This window comes from Podarcis filfolensis, assembly GCF_964270895.1.
Source record: "Podarcis filfolensis genome assembly, chromosome: 18".
NCBI classification, from domain to species: domain Eukaryota; kingdom Metazoa; phylum Chordata; class Lepidosauria; order Squamata; family Lacertidae; genus Podarcis; species Podarcis filfolensis.
In genome coordinates, this window is record NC_139622.1 from 2,610,237 (window position 1) to 2,624,083 (window position 13,847).

At 46.0% G+C, this 13,847-nt stretch overlaps 2 protein-coding genes across 18 annotated transcripts in view; both read left to right on the forward strand.

The window, feature by feature from the left end:
• Positions 1-1,790, forward strand: part of GATAD2A (GATA zinc finger domain containing 2A) — an 82,921-nt gene extending 81,131 nt beyond the window's left edge. For all 17 annotated transcript variants that reach the window (XM_083594598.1, XM_083594592.1, XM_083594586.1 and 14 more), the window contains one exon: positions 195-1,790. In XM_083594598.1, coding sequence (XP_083450724.1) covers positions 195-328 — 134 coding nt within the window. In that variant the 3' untranslated portion in view covers positions 329-1,790. The remainder of the gene's footprint in view (positions 1-194) is intronic.
• Positions 1,791-7,600: 5,810 nt separating this feature from the next.
• Positions 7,601-12,843, forward strand: NDUFA13 (NADH:ubiquinone oxidoreductase subunit A13). The gene is made up of 5 exons (XM_083594986.1): positions 7,601-7,750; positions 9,653-9,731; positions 10,908-10,979; positions 12,222-12,291; positions 12,637-12,843. Exons 1-5 carry the CDS (start codon positions 7,651-7,653, stop codon positions 12,754-12,756), a joined length of 441 nt encoding a protein of 146 aa, XP_083451112.1. The 5' UTR covers positions 7,601-7,650; the 3' UTR covers positions 12,757-12,843.
• The last annotated feature ends 1,004 nt before the right edge of the window (positions 12,844-13,847 follow it).

Here is a 13,847-nt window from a genome sequence, read left to right on the forward strand (position 1 = left end):
AGTCTCTAATAGTCTCGTGCTCTACCGACTGAGCTTTGCCTCCAAAACCATCCGCACGCTCCGGCAGAGTTTGCCATTAGCGGGAACGATTGTCAGTTACCACGTACCCTGTATGTGCAGACGTGTGCTGTGCCACACACACACCCACACCCTGACCCCCTTCTTTCCTTTCTTTCTTTCTTCCCTCCCTCCAGGTGGGACACTGAACTTTGTCAACCCCAGCCTCGCTGTGCATAAAACTGCCGCCTCGGCTGTGGACCGCCAGCGTGAGTACCTCCTGGACATGATCCCCCCGCGATCCATCTCTCAGTCTGCCACGTGGAAATAACGCAGGAACCTCCGCCTAGAGTGGAAGACTTCTCCCTTTTTCTTCTTGTTTTTCCCCCCCCGTTTCCCCACCCTCCCCAACCCAACCTTCGATTCCGCCACCTGCCCAGCATCCCACCACCCAGTGGGGGAAAACGACAACAGCAACAGCAAGCCTGCTTTCAAGCCTTGCCCAGATGACGCCTGCAAAGGTCGCAGGAGGGAAAAGCTTGCTCCCACCAGCGCCGCTCTCAGCGAGGAATGGCGGCAGAGGGGGGCAACTTCCCTGCAGGGTGGAACGGACACTCGGGGAGGTTGCAACGGACATTAGGCAACCGGACTTTCGCATTTTCATTATTATCATTTTTGTTCTGCTGTCTTCGAGAGGAGAGTCGCCCTTTTATCATTCTTTCCTGCTGGCCACACACACCCTGAAACTTATTTTGTCTCTCTTATTAGCATTTTTTTGGGGGGGGGAGTTACATGTCATTCTTCCCCCCAGCCAGCAGTAGTACAGAACGAGGAATAATTGCGCAAGAAACTTGCTCTCTCTCTCTCTCTGTCTTTCTCGCCTGCTTTCGTCCCATCCTCCCCTTTAAAGAAAAAAAAAGCCGCTTTTTTTTTAGTTCCTTTTTAGATTTTATCGTTGTCGTTATTATTATTATTATTATTTCCGTTTCTGAGCGATCGTACAACGGTCGTTAGCGATCAAGGATGTACTTCTTCCCGCTCACGGAAAGTGGAACTGGGACCCAGCGCTTGTGGAGAGAGAAATCCGCAAAGGGGACGGACTGGCTCCAGCCCTGCCTTTTTCGTTTTTGGCCCCCCCCCTCGCAATTCCCGTGTGGCAACGTGATAAACGGAGGGGGCAGCGAGGGGGTTGTTGCGGTGGAGGGGGCGTGAGTGGCTTCTTAGGGTTGTTGGTTTTATTTTTTAATTAAAGACAAACCCGCTGATAACTTATGTTGTGAACAAATGCAAAACGGACTCTCCCCCCCCCCCCGCCCCTGAAGATGTGGAGCGACAGGACTCAGCGGGGAGGGGGGGTTGCATCAGGGGGGGGGTCGGAGGCACACCTGTCTTGTCTTTCTTTGAAATAAACAGGATCCTGTCTCAGATAGATGTTTTGCCCCGGACATTTGATAGCCCGAAAACTTTACCGGACAGTTTAAAAGGAGTTCCCTTCATCTGGAGAGAATGAACCGTGGGGAGGGGGCTGAGCCTCTCTTCCCCCTTCCCCACCTCAAACATCCCAACAGGGATCAAGGAAGAAGAGATGTATAATTTTTTTGAATTTTTATTTTTAAATCTCTACTGGGTCCCTCCCACCCCCTCTCCTCCTTCCGCCATGCGCTTTCTGTGGCTGGGGGGGGGGGTTGGACTTTGGTTCTCCAGGAGCCATATGCAGTTTTAGGCAACCTGGAGTAAAGAAAAGGTCCGGTGGATTTTGGAAAAGGAAATTTTGTTGAGAGGCGCTTTTTTTTTAAGAAAAAGGAGTGGGAGAGAAAATTGATTCAGCTGTGCCACGAGATAGAGCCTCCCTCAGCTGCCGTTTGCTACCAGTTTTTTTTGGGGGGGTGCAAAACGGCCTTTGTACTCGTCGAAGAGTTTTCCGCAGGGCTGGTCGCTGTCCTCAAAGCACAACCCAGACCCTGCTCACAGTGCCCCAGACTTCATTCTCCTCCTCCCTACAAGCAAATTCTCTCCCCCCTGCCCCCCCCAAATGTTTAATTTCTAGTAGCACCTTGGGTAACCTTTATTTTTGCTTTAAATTGCATTCCCCACCCCTACCCCACACAAAAAAACAGAATACTCCAAGCTTTAAAATCAAAGGAGCACCTACAGTTTGTTCCCTCTTTGTGTTTTTAAGGTTGTTTTAAAAAAAACTTTTATTTTCTAGAGGTGAAATTACAGCCCCCAGTTTTTAAAATGACTTATTCCTAACAACATGTTGGTACTAGATCTAGTGCTGATAGGAGAGGGGTTCGTTGCAAAATAAAAAATAAAAATTATATAAATATATAAATATATATATCTATATATAAAGAGGAAGGGGTGGGGAAGGGTTAATGCAGTTGAACCTCTCTCTTTTTTTCAGGCAGGTGGGGCAGTGGGGAGCCAGTCTGGTATTTTGTTAGCAGCAAGTTAGATACTTAATTTAAAATAAATTTTTAAAAATACAAAAAAAAAATATTACAAAACAACCATTGCTGTACAGGGGTGGGGGGGGAGTGAGGAGGGGGGGTCCCCTCTTCAGATTATGACTGTTGCATTGTAATAAAAAGCTCCTTATAATTCCTCTTTCTTTCTTTCTTCTTCCCCTCCCCACAAGTGTGGATATTTGGGTTCTAACTATTCTACGTGGACCTGTCTATATGTTATAATATCCCACCTCCCCCCCCCCCATGGAGTTCAAGGGAGGGAGTCCTCCCCACCTTCACCTTCGTAAGAACCCTGCGAGGTCGGCCAGGGCTGAGGGTGATCGCTTCTGACGCGAGGTCACCCCTAGCAAGCTTGGTGGCTGAACAGGAGGATTCGAACCCTGGTCTCTCTCGGGTCCTAGCTCGACACCCAACAGACACACACACACACACATGATATCTGGCACTGCTGTCTAAAGGGTCCAGCGATGTCACACATGGAACAGACCACCTGAAACCATTAGGTTGTATCTGACCTCAGCTGTCCTCCATCCCTGGCATCTCTACATAGGGCTGCAAAGGATTCCGTGCCAAAAATCCCAGAGAGCCACTGAGGAGGTGCTTGTTTTTATTCAGTATAAGGCAGCATCCTCTGTCCTGGGCCTTTTCTTTACAGAAAAGCTGTGTTGCCCAGGTAGCCAAGAACTGGATCCAGCGTTGAGAATTAGCCAGCCTGCTGCAGAGCCATCCAGATATCTCTGAACTCCCCATTACCAAGTCTGGATCAAACATCCTTTGGCATGCACTGATCCCCATGCCTTCCTCCTAAGCTACAGCAAAATCACTAGCACAATTTATTGGGGGCTGTTTGCAGACATGAAGAATGACACGGCGTGGGGTGACATATCTAGAAGACACTTGGTGAAAATGGGGGGGGGGTGTTTTTAAACTCGTTGCATCCTGGAGAAATGTCATCAGAGACTGGCGTTGCTCGTGCCCTATCACTTTGCTCTTAAGGACTAGAACAGTGGTTCCCAAACGGGGGGGGGGGGGGACGGACAACGACCACCTCCTCGGTTCTAATAATACAGTGGTACCTCAGGTGAAGAACTTATTTCATTCCGGAGGTCTGTTCTTAACCTGAAACTGTTCTTAACCTGAAGCACCACTTTAGCTAACGGGGCCTCCTGCTGCCACCGCGCCACCGGAGCACGATTTCTGTTCTCATCCTGAAGCAAAGTTCTTAACCTGAAGCCCTATTTCTGGGTTAGCGGAGTCTGTAACCTGAAGCGTATGTAACCTGAGGTACCACTGTAATAGTAATAATAATAAATTTCTCATACCCCTCCCCAGCCCCAGCTTCCAACAAAATACAGCATCAAATATTAAAAGTTTCCCTGCCTTCAGATGTCTTCTAAAGGTCAGAAATACTTGCTTATTTCCTTCACATCAGACAGGAGGGCGTGCCACAGAGCGGGTGCCACCACCGAGAAGGCCCTCTGCCTGGTTCCCTGTAACCTCACTTTTCGCAGCGAGGGAACCGCCAGAAGGCCCTCAGAGCTGGACCTCAGTGTCTGGGCAGAACGATGGGAGTGGAGATGCTCCTTCAGGGATACTGGGCCTAAAAGACAGGGTTACCTAGCAGGGTCGGTTGATTTCCATCCAGCCAATTAACCTATTTTTCAGCTGCATATTGTTCCGCTCAGAGCAGACCCATAGAAATTAAAAGGACATGGCTTATTTTTGCCTATTCATTTCAGTGGGTTTACTAGTCTATAACCTTACTAGTTCCAGTTCAGCTCAGTAGAATTGTAGAGTTGGAAGGGGGCTCTGAAGGTCATCCAGCCCAACCCTCTGCAATGTAGGGACCGCAGCTAAAGAATCCCTGGCATATGGCAAACCAACCTCTGTTTAGAAAACCTCCAAGGAGAGAGAGTGTTCCGAGTATTTCTGAACGTGCACAGAGTGCATTTAAAATCTTAAGAACCGGCAATAAGTAAGAACATCCTTAAAGTGTTTATTCCTGCACAGCAGGGCGTTGGATTAGAGGGCTTCTAACAGTACTTCTAACTAAGCAGGGCAAGGACTTGCCTCGTATAGTTGTAGAAGTTATTTAAAAATAATCGGGAGCAAATGAACACCCCCCCCCAAAAAAAGCATCCAGTATCTTAGCCCAGTTTCATTTCATCTGCCCTTTGTCCCTTTCTGTTAACATCAGAAATTTTGATGATCTGACTGGCTGCTTCTAATTTCTGTCTCCACATTAGCTGTTTTGAGGAGTCATTTAAACCCTGTGAGGCAGGCTATTTATTAATTATCATTACTATTATTATTTACATTTATATACTGCCTTTATTTTCCAAGGAGCTCAAGGTCGTGTGTTTGGTTCTACTCCTACCTATTTCATCCTCACGACAATCCTGTGAGGTAGGCTTTAGGCAGGGAGAAGCAAAGCCCCACCCAGTGAACTTCATGACTGCGAAGGGGGATTTGGACCCTAGTCCCTAACCACTACACCACACTGCCTCACATTGTTGGACTCCAATCAACTAAAGCAGTATTCAGTAATTTATTAGAATGTAACAAACAGCAAAATATCAGCAAATAATCATTAAATGTTGTTGTTTAGTCGTCTCCATGACCCTATGAACCAGAGCATTAAATAGTTTTTAAAAATTACTAAACTAATCAATAAAATAACAGCAAATCACAATGCATGAAATACCACAAAACCATGGGAAACGGTCAGATTGAGAAAGAAGGACACACAACTTAATATAGGGATATTAATTAAAAAAAAAAAAATCCCTGAACTTCTTCCAAAACATTACCAAACATACAATTTTCTCCCTGAACCTGTTAAGACTTTTTTTGCACATGGGCAAATTTATCCTTTTCTCCTGGGAAGCAAGCCCTCTGAAGGGAGACCGCTGCTCACCTGCTGGGCATGCAGAAGCTCCCCGGCTCAATCCCTGCTGATGGTCTCCTTGCGTAAAGAGAATCACAGAATGGGAGAGTTGGAAGGGACCCAAGGGTCATCTAGTCTGACCCCCTGCGATGCAGAAATCAGCTGAGGGCGGGGGGAAAGCACTTTCTGTGCTTGATGCGCTAAATAAAAAAGCAACTTCCCCTCTTTCTGTTTCAGTTACAATCAGGGCCAGATTTAGGTTTGATGAGGCCCTGAGCTCCTGAAGGTAATGGGGCCCTTTATATGTCCAGCTGACCTTTGTTTTTTTAAAAAGATATTTATTGAGCTTTTCCATTTTATACATAACAAAAAGAAAGAGAAAAAAAAGAAGAAAAAAGAGAGATTAAAAAGGAAAAATATTAGAAACACATAAATTTCATGTCATATTTTCCAATAACATATTTCCTTGACCTCCTCATACCTCCCCTTCTTGTATTCCAGTTCAAATTATTCATCCAGCAAATCCTTATCTCCTAGCATTACAGCTATGAACCTTATTTTCAATCCATCTTCTTAAATTATTGTAACTTATACTTTTACTTATGTACAAAAAAGAACTATTTTTTCATATTCTTTTGTATCATTACAGCTAATGACCCCTTAATTTCAATCCAACATCACTCAGTGTTCCTTAATATTACAATATTTTTGCAAATAGTCTTTGAATTTCTTCCATTCTTCTGCCGATTCTTCTCCCTGGTCACGGATTCTGCCAGTCAATTCTGCCAGTCCCATAAAGTCAATCAATTTCGTCTGCCATTCTTCCAGAGTGGGTAGATCTTGCGTCTTCCAATACTTTGCAATGAGTATTCTTGCTGCTGTTGTAGCATACATAAAGAAAGTTCTATCCTTTTTTAACACCAATTGGCCGACCATGCCTAGGAGAAAGGCCTCTGGTTTCTTCACAAAGGTATATTTAAATACCTTTTTCAATTCATTATAAATCATTTCCCAGAAAGCCTTAATCCTAGGGCACGTCCACCAAAGGTGAAAAAAAGTACCTTCAGTTTCTTTACATTGTCCAGCTGACCTTTGTCAACAACAAATTGTCGCTGTTTTTTGTGTTGAATATATGCTATATGGTACGCGGGCTCCGAGATGAGCGAGATGAGCGTGCAACCCCAGAGTTGGTCACGACTGAACCTAATGGTCAGGGGTCCCTTTACCTTTACTAGGTATCTCAAGCCATTTTCACATAGCAAAATATGTATTTTATCAAAATAATTGTTGAACTGAAATACAATTAAGAAGAAGTATTGTATATTTATAGTGAAATAATTATTAAGCTTCGTTTTGGAACGCTTTGGTTTTGAAACAGACTTCCAGAAGGGGTTAAAGTTTGAGAACCAAGGTACCACTGTATATAGAAATGAGCAAACCAGTGATATTTTAGGAAGCAGACAGGGCCCATGACTTACATCCTAAGAGCCTACACAACACAAAACACTGTTGCTGTATGTAGGTTTTATTTTATTTGTTTTTTGTGTTATATTTTGGAAATGTACATCCAGTGTTTTTTTCCTTTCAATTTTTTGGGGGCCCCCCAAGAGAGCGGGGCCCTAAGCTAGAGCTTATTGAGCTTCTGCGTAAATCCGGCACTGAGTCCGACACCCTGCGAGGCAGAAATCAGCTGGTTGTTTAGTCAATTAGTAGTGTCGGACTCTTCGGGAGACGCCCTGGACCAGAGCACGCCAGGCACTCTTGTCTTCCACTGCCTCCTGAAATAATAATAATAATAATAATAATAATAATAATAATAATAATAATAATTTTATTTATACCCCAGCCAAGGCGGGGCTCAGGGCGGCTAACACCAGGTAAAAACAATTGATTAAAATACAACTTAAAAACAAGATTAAAATACAACATTAAAATGCAGCCTCATTTCAGTAGAAACTCAAATCATGAACTTTTTGGGGATGAAAACGTCAAAACTTCACCAAGGCGAAATATCCAGACTGGTCCTACGTGGGCCAGAAAAAAGCAAGGGAAATCAGCTGAGGGCGGGGGAAAAACAGAGCAACGTCTTTGCATTTCAATTGCAACCCTTGGCTAAGAGCCAGGAGGATCGCTCCTTTTTGAACTGCGCCCTGCTCCCCAGAATGGCGTGCGCCTCTGCTCGTGGGGTTACGGTAACACGGAGAGGGCGGCTGGGGGCGACGTCACGCTAAGGCGCCCGGCGGCGGCTCTGACGTCAGAGGGCGCGCTGCCAGGAGCGCTCGTCCCGCTTCCAAGATGGCGGCGGGGGCCGGGAAGGTGAGGCAGGACATGCCGCCGCCGGGCGGATACGGCCCCATCGACTACAAGAGGAACCTGCCCCGGAGGGGGCTCTCGGGTGAGGAGGGGGGCGCCCGGACGCCTGGGTCCCTCGGAGGTGGGGGGAGGGGGGGCTCGGGCAGCTGGGTCAGAAAGGGGCGGGGGGAGACCCATCCCCAAAATCAAGGAAAACAAGAGAAATACCTCACTAACTGCCCACCCGCAACACAAGTCCTGGCTGCCCCTGCCTGGCTCCCCGAGTGGTGGGGTCCACTCTGCATGGGGGGGGGACCTCTGAGGGTCGCCTGGGGGCCAGGATTCCTCTGAAAGGGACGCCTCATCTCGTGGGAATACAGTGGGACCTTGGTTCTCAAACAACTTGGAACCCAGCTTTGCGTTACAGTGGTACCTCGGGTTACAGACACTTCAGGTTACAGACTCCACTAACCCAGAAATAGTGCTCTTCAAGTTAAGAACTTTGCTTCAGGATGAGAACAGAAATCGTGCTCCAGCGGCGCGGCAGCAGCAGGAGGCCCCATTAGCTAAAGTGCCGCTTCAGGTTAAGAACAGTTTCACGTTAAGAACGGACCTCCAGAACGAATTAAGTTCCTAACCCGAGGTACCACTGTACAGTGGGACCTTGGTTCTCAAACAACTTGGAACCCAGCTTTGTGTTATATCCTTTTTCGCATATCCCACTAAGGTATTCGTTTCATTCATTTTTGTGCGACAAAACCATGGTAATAGAAATAATATAATGAGAATGATTGGAAGTTTTAAGTAGAAATTTTTATTTGATGAACATGATTTGGAAAAATGTTTGGGGTTTTTTTTTCCTTTTCCCTTCATCTTTTCTTTCTTTTCTTTTTCGTCTTTTTAACTTTTTTCTTACTCTTATGTCATGTTTTTTCTTCTGTACTGAATTTTTCTATATTTACCTTCATTGTAAATGATCATTTACATCTGTATTTTAAACCAATAAAGATTTACCGGGGGGGGGGTGGGACTTGGAACCCAAACACTGCAAACCTGGAAGCAAGTGTTCCGGTTTGCAAACTTTTTTCGGAAGCCAAACATGCTCCATTTGGAGTGTTATGCTTCTGATTTGAGTGCCACACTTTTGTTTGGAGTGTTACGCTGAGGTCTGTTTGTTTTTGCTATTTATTTTGCATTTATGATTTTACAGCTCTCTCTTTTTGTTTTTGTGACTGTGTAGAACCCAGTTCAGCTACTGATTGATTGATTGTATGACTGGAGTACACTATTGCTTTCATTTTATGGATCAATGGTCTCGTTAGATAGGAAAATCCATGTTAAATTGCTGTTTTCGGGGTTGTTTTTAAAAGTCTGGAACGGATTAATCCATTTTGCATTACTTTCTATGGGAAAGCGTGCCTTGGTTTTGGAATGCTTTGGTTTTGGAACGGACTTCCGGAACAGATTAAGTTTGAGAACCAAGGTACCGCTGCATAGAGGTCAAGTCCCGCTCTCTTTTTCTTCTCCAAAGGGTTGGGGGAGACAAAATGTTCAGGGGCTCACATGTGTCCTCTCTTTCTTTATCATCTATCATTTGTTTGCTCGTTCTGCAAACGAAGCCCAAACAGGGCAGCATCGAAAGCCAACCAAATAACAATGAAAAATGCCCCTAAAAGTACAAGGAAAAACCTATAAACAAACATTTTGTTAAGACAGCACATGCCAGTTCAGTAAAGCAATGATATGCATATGCAATTCACAGATGATAGGGAGTGCTCAGAATCTGTTCTTGGGTACAAAGACAATAATCTTTACTCGGTCAAGCATTATAGTACTAGAACTGGCCATTGGAACAGCTTCTCAGCTTAATTTCTCCATCCAAAAGGCAATAGCTGTCAAAGCAGCCAGAACCTCAATGTGGACTAGTAACCTTAATTCAAGGGATCTTTGTATAGGCAATTGCTGAATGCTATCACCCTTTTGTTTTGTGTTTCTCCTTCCCCAGGCTACAGCCTCTTTGCGATTGGATTGGGGACCCTCATCGTCGGCTATTACAATATAGTGAAGTGGAACCGAGAGAGGAGGTGAGTTTCTCTAGCCTTTCTGCTAAGTAGATGCTGCGTGGGAGATGAAAGAAGCTGAAACAACCCTTTTCTCTTGCAAAATCTAAGCCTCCACATCAGACTTGCCCACCTTCCATTGGACTCCCAGCAGCCACGGTCAGAGAATCGTAGGGTTGGAGGGGAACCCAAGGGCCATCCAGTCCACCCCCTGCAATGCAGGAGTCTTTTGCCCAGCTTGGGGCTCGAACCCATGACCCTGAGATTTAAGAGTCTCATGCTGTACAATGAGGGTTGGACACTGAGCCACCGATTCCCTGTAACCTCAGTTCTCACAGGGAAGGAACATTCAGAAGGCCCTCGGAGCTGGACCTCTGTGTCCGGGCTGAGCAATGGGGGTGGAGATGCTCCTTCAGGTATACTGGGCCGAGGCCGTTTAGGACTTTAAAGGTCAGCACCAACACTTTGTATTGTGCTCGGAAACATACTGGGAGCCAGTGAAGATCTTTCAGGACTGGTATTATATTACTACTACTACTACTACTACTATTACCATCTTCTATTATTTATACCACACCCATCTGGCTGGGTTTCCCCAGCCACCCTGAGCGACTCCCAACACATTAAAAACAGAATAAAACATCAGACATTAAAAACTTCCCTAAACAGAGCTGTTTCCAAGTCAAAGAGCGCATGGCAGTAGTCCAAGCAGGAGATAACCAGGGCATGGACCACCCTAGCGAGACAGCCTTCTGTCCATTCCCAACTTCCTTGCAGATGCCTTCCTCTGTGTTTGACTCTGGTGCATGTTCACGCACACGAAGCAGCTACAGACTTATCAACTTTAGTGACCAATGTCACGGGGATATAATACTCCACCAATATGTTAAAAGCAGGGTTTCTCAAACTTGGGTGTCCAGCTGTTTTCGGATTACAGTTCCCATCATCCCTGATCACTGCCAGGGTTGATGGGAGTTGTAGTCCAAAAACAGCTGGAGACCCAAGGTTGAGAAACCCTGGTTAAAGAGTACCGCTGGAAAAGAGAAACAAGGGGCAGGATTCACCTGTTGTTGCATGCGCAGAACGCAACAGGATTCCCACCTCCCCACTGTCAAACCCAGAAGCTGGACCAACCAGATGGGGGGGGGTGTTGTTATTAATATTGTTGTTGTTGTTGTTATGTGTTTCTCCCTTCGCCAGACGTCTGAACATTGAGGATCTGGAGACACGGATTGCCATCTATCCTCTTCTATTGGCGGAGAACGACCGGAGGTATGTGTGGATCCCACGGGATTCCTCTGAAGCAAGTGACCCGCCCCTCCTGGGTCCTTCCTTTCTCTATGGACATAGACCTCAGAATTTGTGAAGTTGTGGTGGGTTTAGAAGCCCAGGGGGCTTGTTGTGATAGGCGCTGTGGCACTGCCCCTCCCCGAGGAGAGCCCCAAACACAGGTGTCTGCCTTGATCCAGTAAGCACATCCATAAACAGACCAGTGGGCAGTGTGTACTTATTTCTTTTTTTAAAAATCTGTACATTGCTCCATCAATTTAAAAATATATATCAAGGTGGTTTGCATCATTAAAACCATTAAAGTGTTTTAAATATTGGATTTTAAATTGTTGCGATTGGGACCTGAAGGTGCAGGGTGGGTAATAAATTGGATGATTATTATTATTGTTATTATTATTAATAATCATGTGTTGCTGTGTTATTTGGGTCAGTAGGACTGTGATCCTTTGCACAGCTTCCTGGGAGTAAGCTTCGTTCAGCTCGCCAGCGTTCACGTGCAAATGCCCTCGTTCAGTTTCTAAAACACAGAAGAGGTTTAGCCAAGGATGCAACCTTCAGCTCTTAATGCAAGTGTGTGCATATTTAAACTGCCAGTGATTAGCAGGGACCCTATTGAAGGAAAGGAAAGATGTGCCCGGCCTCTTGCTCCATGCTTTTCGACATTACCTGGCTGTCTCTATCTGTGCTCATCTTTTGCAAGCGAACTTGAAAGCCTCATTATTGCTTCATTTGCTTGTTTGAGCTGGGAGAGTCTTATCAATGTTGTGCATGACAGTACCCACGTTCCATCAAAAGAGCCAAATCCCAGCGAGGGCCCAGGCTCTCCTCAGAAATATTTATAGTCTGGGAGTCAAAGCACTGGCTCTGCCAGCTTTTTAGGTTTTTTCCCCATAGAGTTGGAAGGGACCCCAAGGGTCCTCTAGTCCAACCCTCTGCAATGCAGAAATCTCAGCTAAAGCATCCATGACAGATGGCCGTCCAACCTCTGCTTGGTGGCCAGTAGCCTGCAAAATCCTTGAGTTACACCCAGGTCCTTCTCCAAGCAGGTGTTGCTGTGATAATTAGCAATGGATCAAATAAAAATGCAGATAAGCCAGCCTCCAACCTGCAGAAATAACCCGCTGACACCTGAGTAGATTCATTGAAATCAACAGACTTCTGCAACTCGGCTGTTTTCATTTTGTGCCTCACTTTCTTGTCCATCTCTCGTCTTCCCTCTTAAAGGACCCTGCGCCTCTTGCGGCAGAATTTGGACGAGGAAGCCAAGATCATGAAGGACGTCCCTGACTGGCAGGTGAGGACTAGCCTGGGGTTGCTTCTGGGGTGCAGTGTTAAAAAAATGGGGTTGCTCAAGCACTTTCCCACCCCCGTGGCCTTAAAAGAGCCAAGTCCCTTGTACAGTGGAATGAGAGCGTCCTCTTTTGAATTAGCGCTCACCTATGGCGAGCTTAGGGGCTCTCCCAAGCGACCAAATAAGGAAGCTGCCAGACTGAACTTCATTGCCCCCACGATAAGTGGTCAGAGGTGGTATCACTTATCATAAGGATATTGGGTTATTTTTTGTTCTTTTAAGTTCCTTGTTGCCTGACCCAGGTGAGGCCGACAGATTGTCGATAGCTTCTCCTCTTCCTCCCTGCAGGTGGGCGAGTCCCGCTACCACACCACCCGCTGGACGAACCCCACGATAGACGAGCTCTACTTCCTGCACCCGCAGAGCAAGCAGGAAGAAATGAAATTCGGGTGCCAGTTCTACGTGTGAGCTGCCCAGGAGGCAAGGGGAGAGGGCTGTGGGGTGGGCAGCCCGTTTCTCACAATATATTTCTCAATAAACAAATCCGGAAGGGAACACATTTCCGTTGCGTGTTTCTGTTGTGCTCCTGTAACCATCCTCCCTCTTATGTCATAGAATCACAGAGGTGGAAGGGACCCTGAGGACTATCCAGTCCAGCCCCTTGCAGTGCAGGAATAAACAGCTTTCTCAAATGGGGATTGAACCTGCGACCTTGCTGTTATCAGCACTGCAAGTCTTAACCATTTCGGGGTGTTGGGAGCGGGCAAGATCTTGACAGGGGCTCCATGGATAAGGGTGATGGGTGAGCAGCTGAGAGTCCAAGAGAAAGGCAGCAAGGTTTAGTGCTTAGAGCAGGCATAGGTAAACTCCGGCCCTTCAGATGTTTGGGACTACAATTCCCATCATCCCTAGCTAACAGGACCAGTGTTCAGGGATGATGGAAATTGTAGTCCCAAACATCTAGAGGGCCGGAGTTTGCCTATGCATGGCTTAGAGCATCAGACTCTGATATGGGATGCCAAGGTTCAAATTCCAGCTGAGCCATGAAGCTCCATGGGTGGGACCTTGAGGGACGATTGCTGCCTTTCAGCCTAGCCTACCTCACAGGACTGTTGTTCTGCAGATAAGAGTCTCTCTTTTTCTTATTTGCCAATTAATATTTATTAGTTTCTCCAAATTTTTAACGGATCAGTGCCAAATTACATCAAATTTAATGTTCTGTGGATAAGGTTAAGGGTTGTTAACCTTAACAACCATCTTGAACTCCTTGGAGGCCTAGGCGGAATATGAATTCAATAAATAAAATTGCCCCCGAAAGAGAAAAACATGCGGAGGGACTGAAATTGGAAAAAATGCTGTCTGGTGTGCTTTCACCACTAGAATAATGAAATGTGGAATGTGTGTGTTTACAGACTTGCATCCAGAAATTATGCAGCTGCTCAGGCCCTGATCCTGTACACACTTATTCTGGGAGTAACTCCTTGCTGAGCTCAGCTTTTGCCTGAGTAGGTGTGGATAGGATTGTGTGGTTAGGAAACCTGTCCAAAGATGGTGGTCTC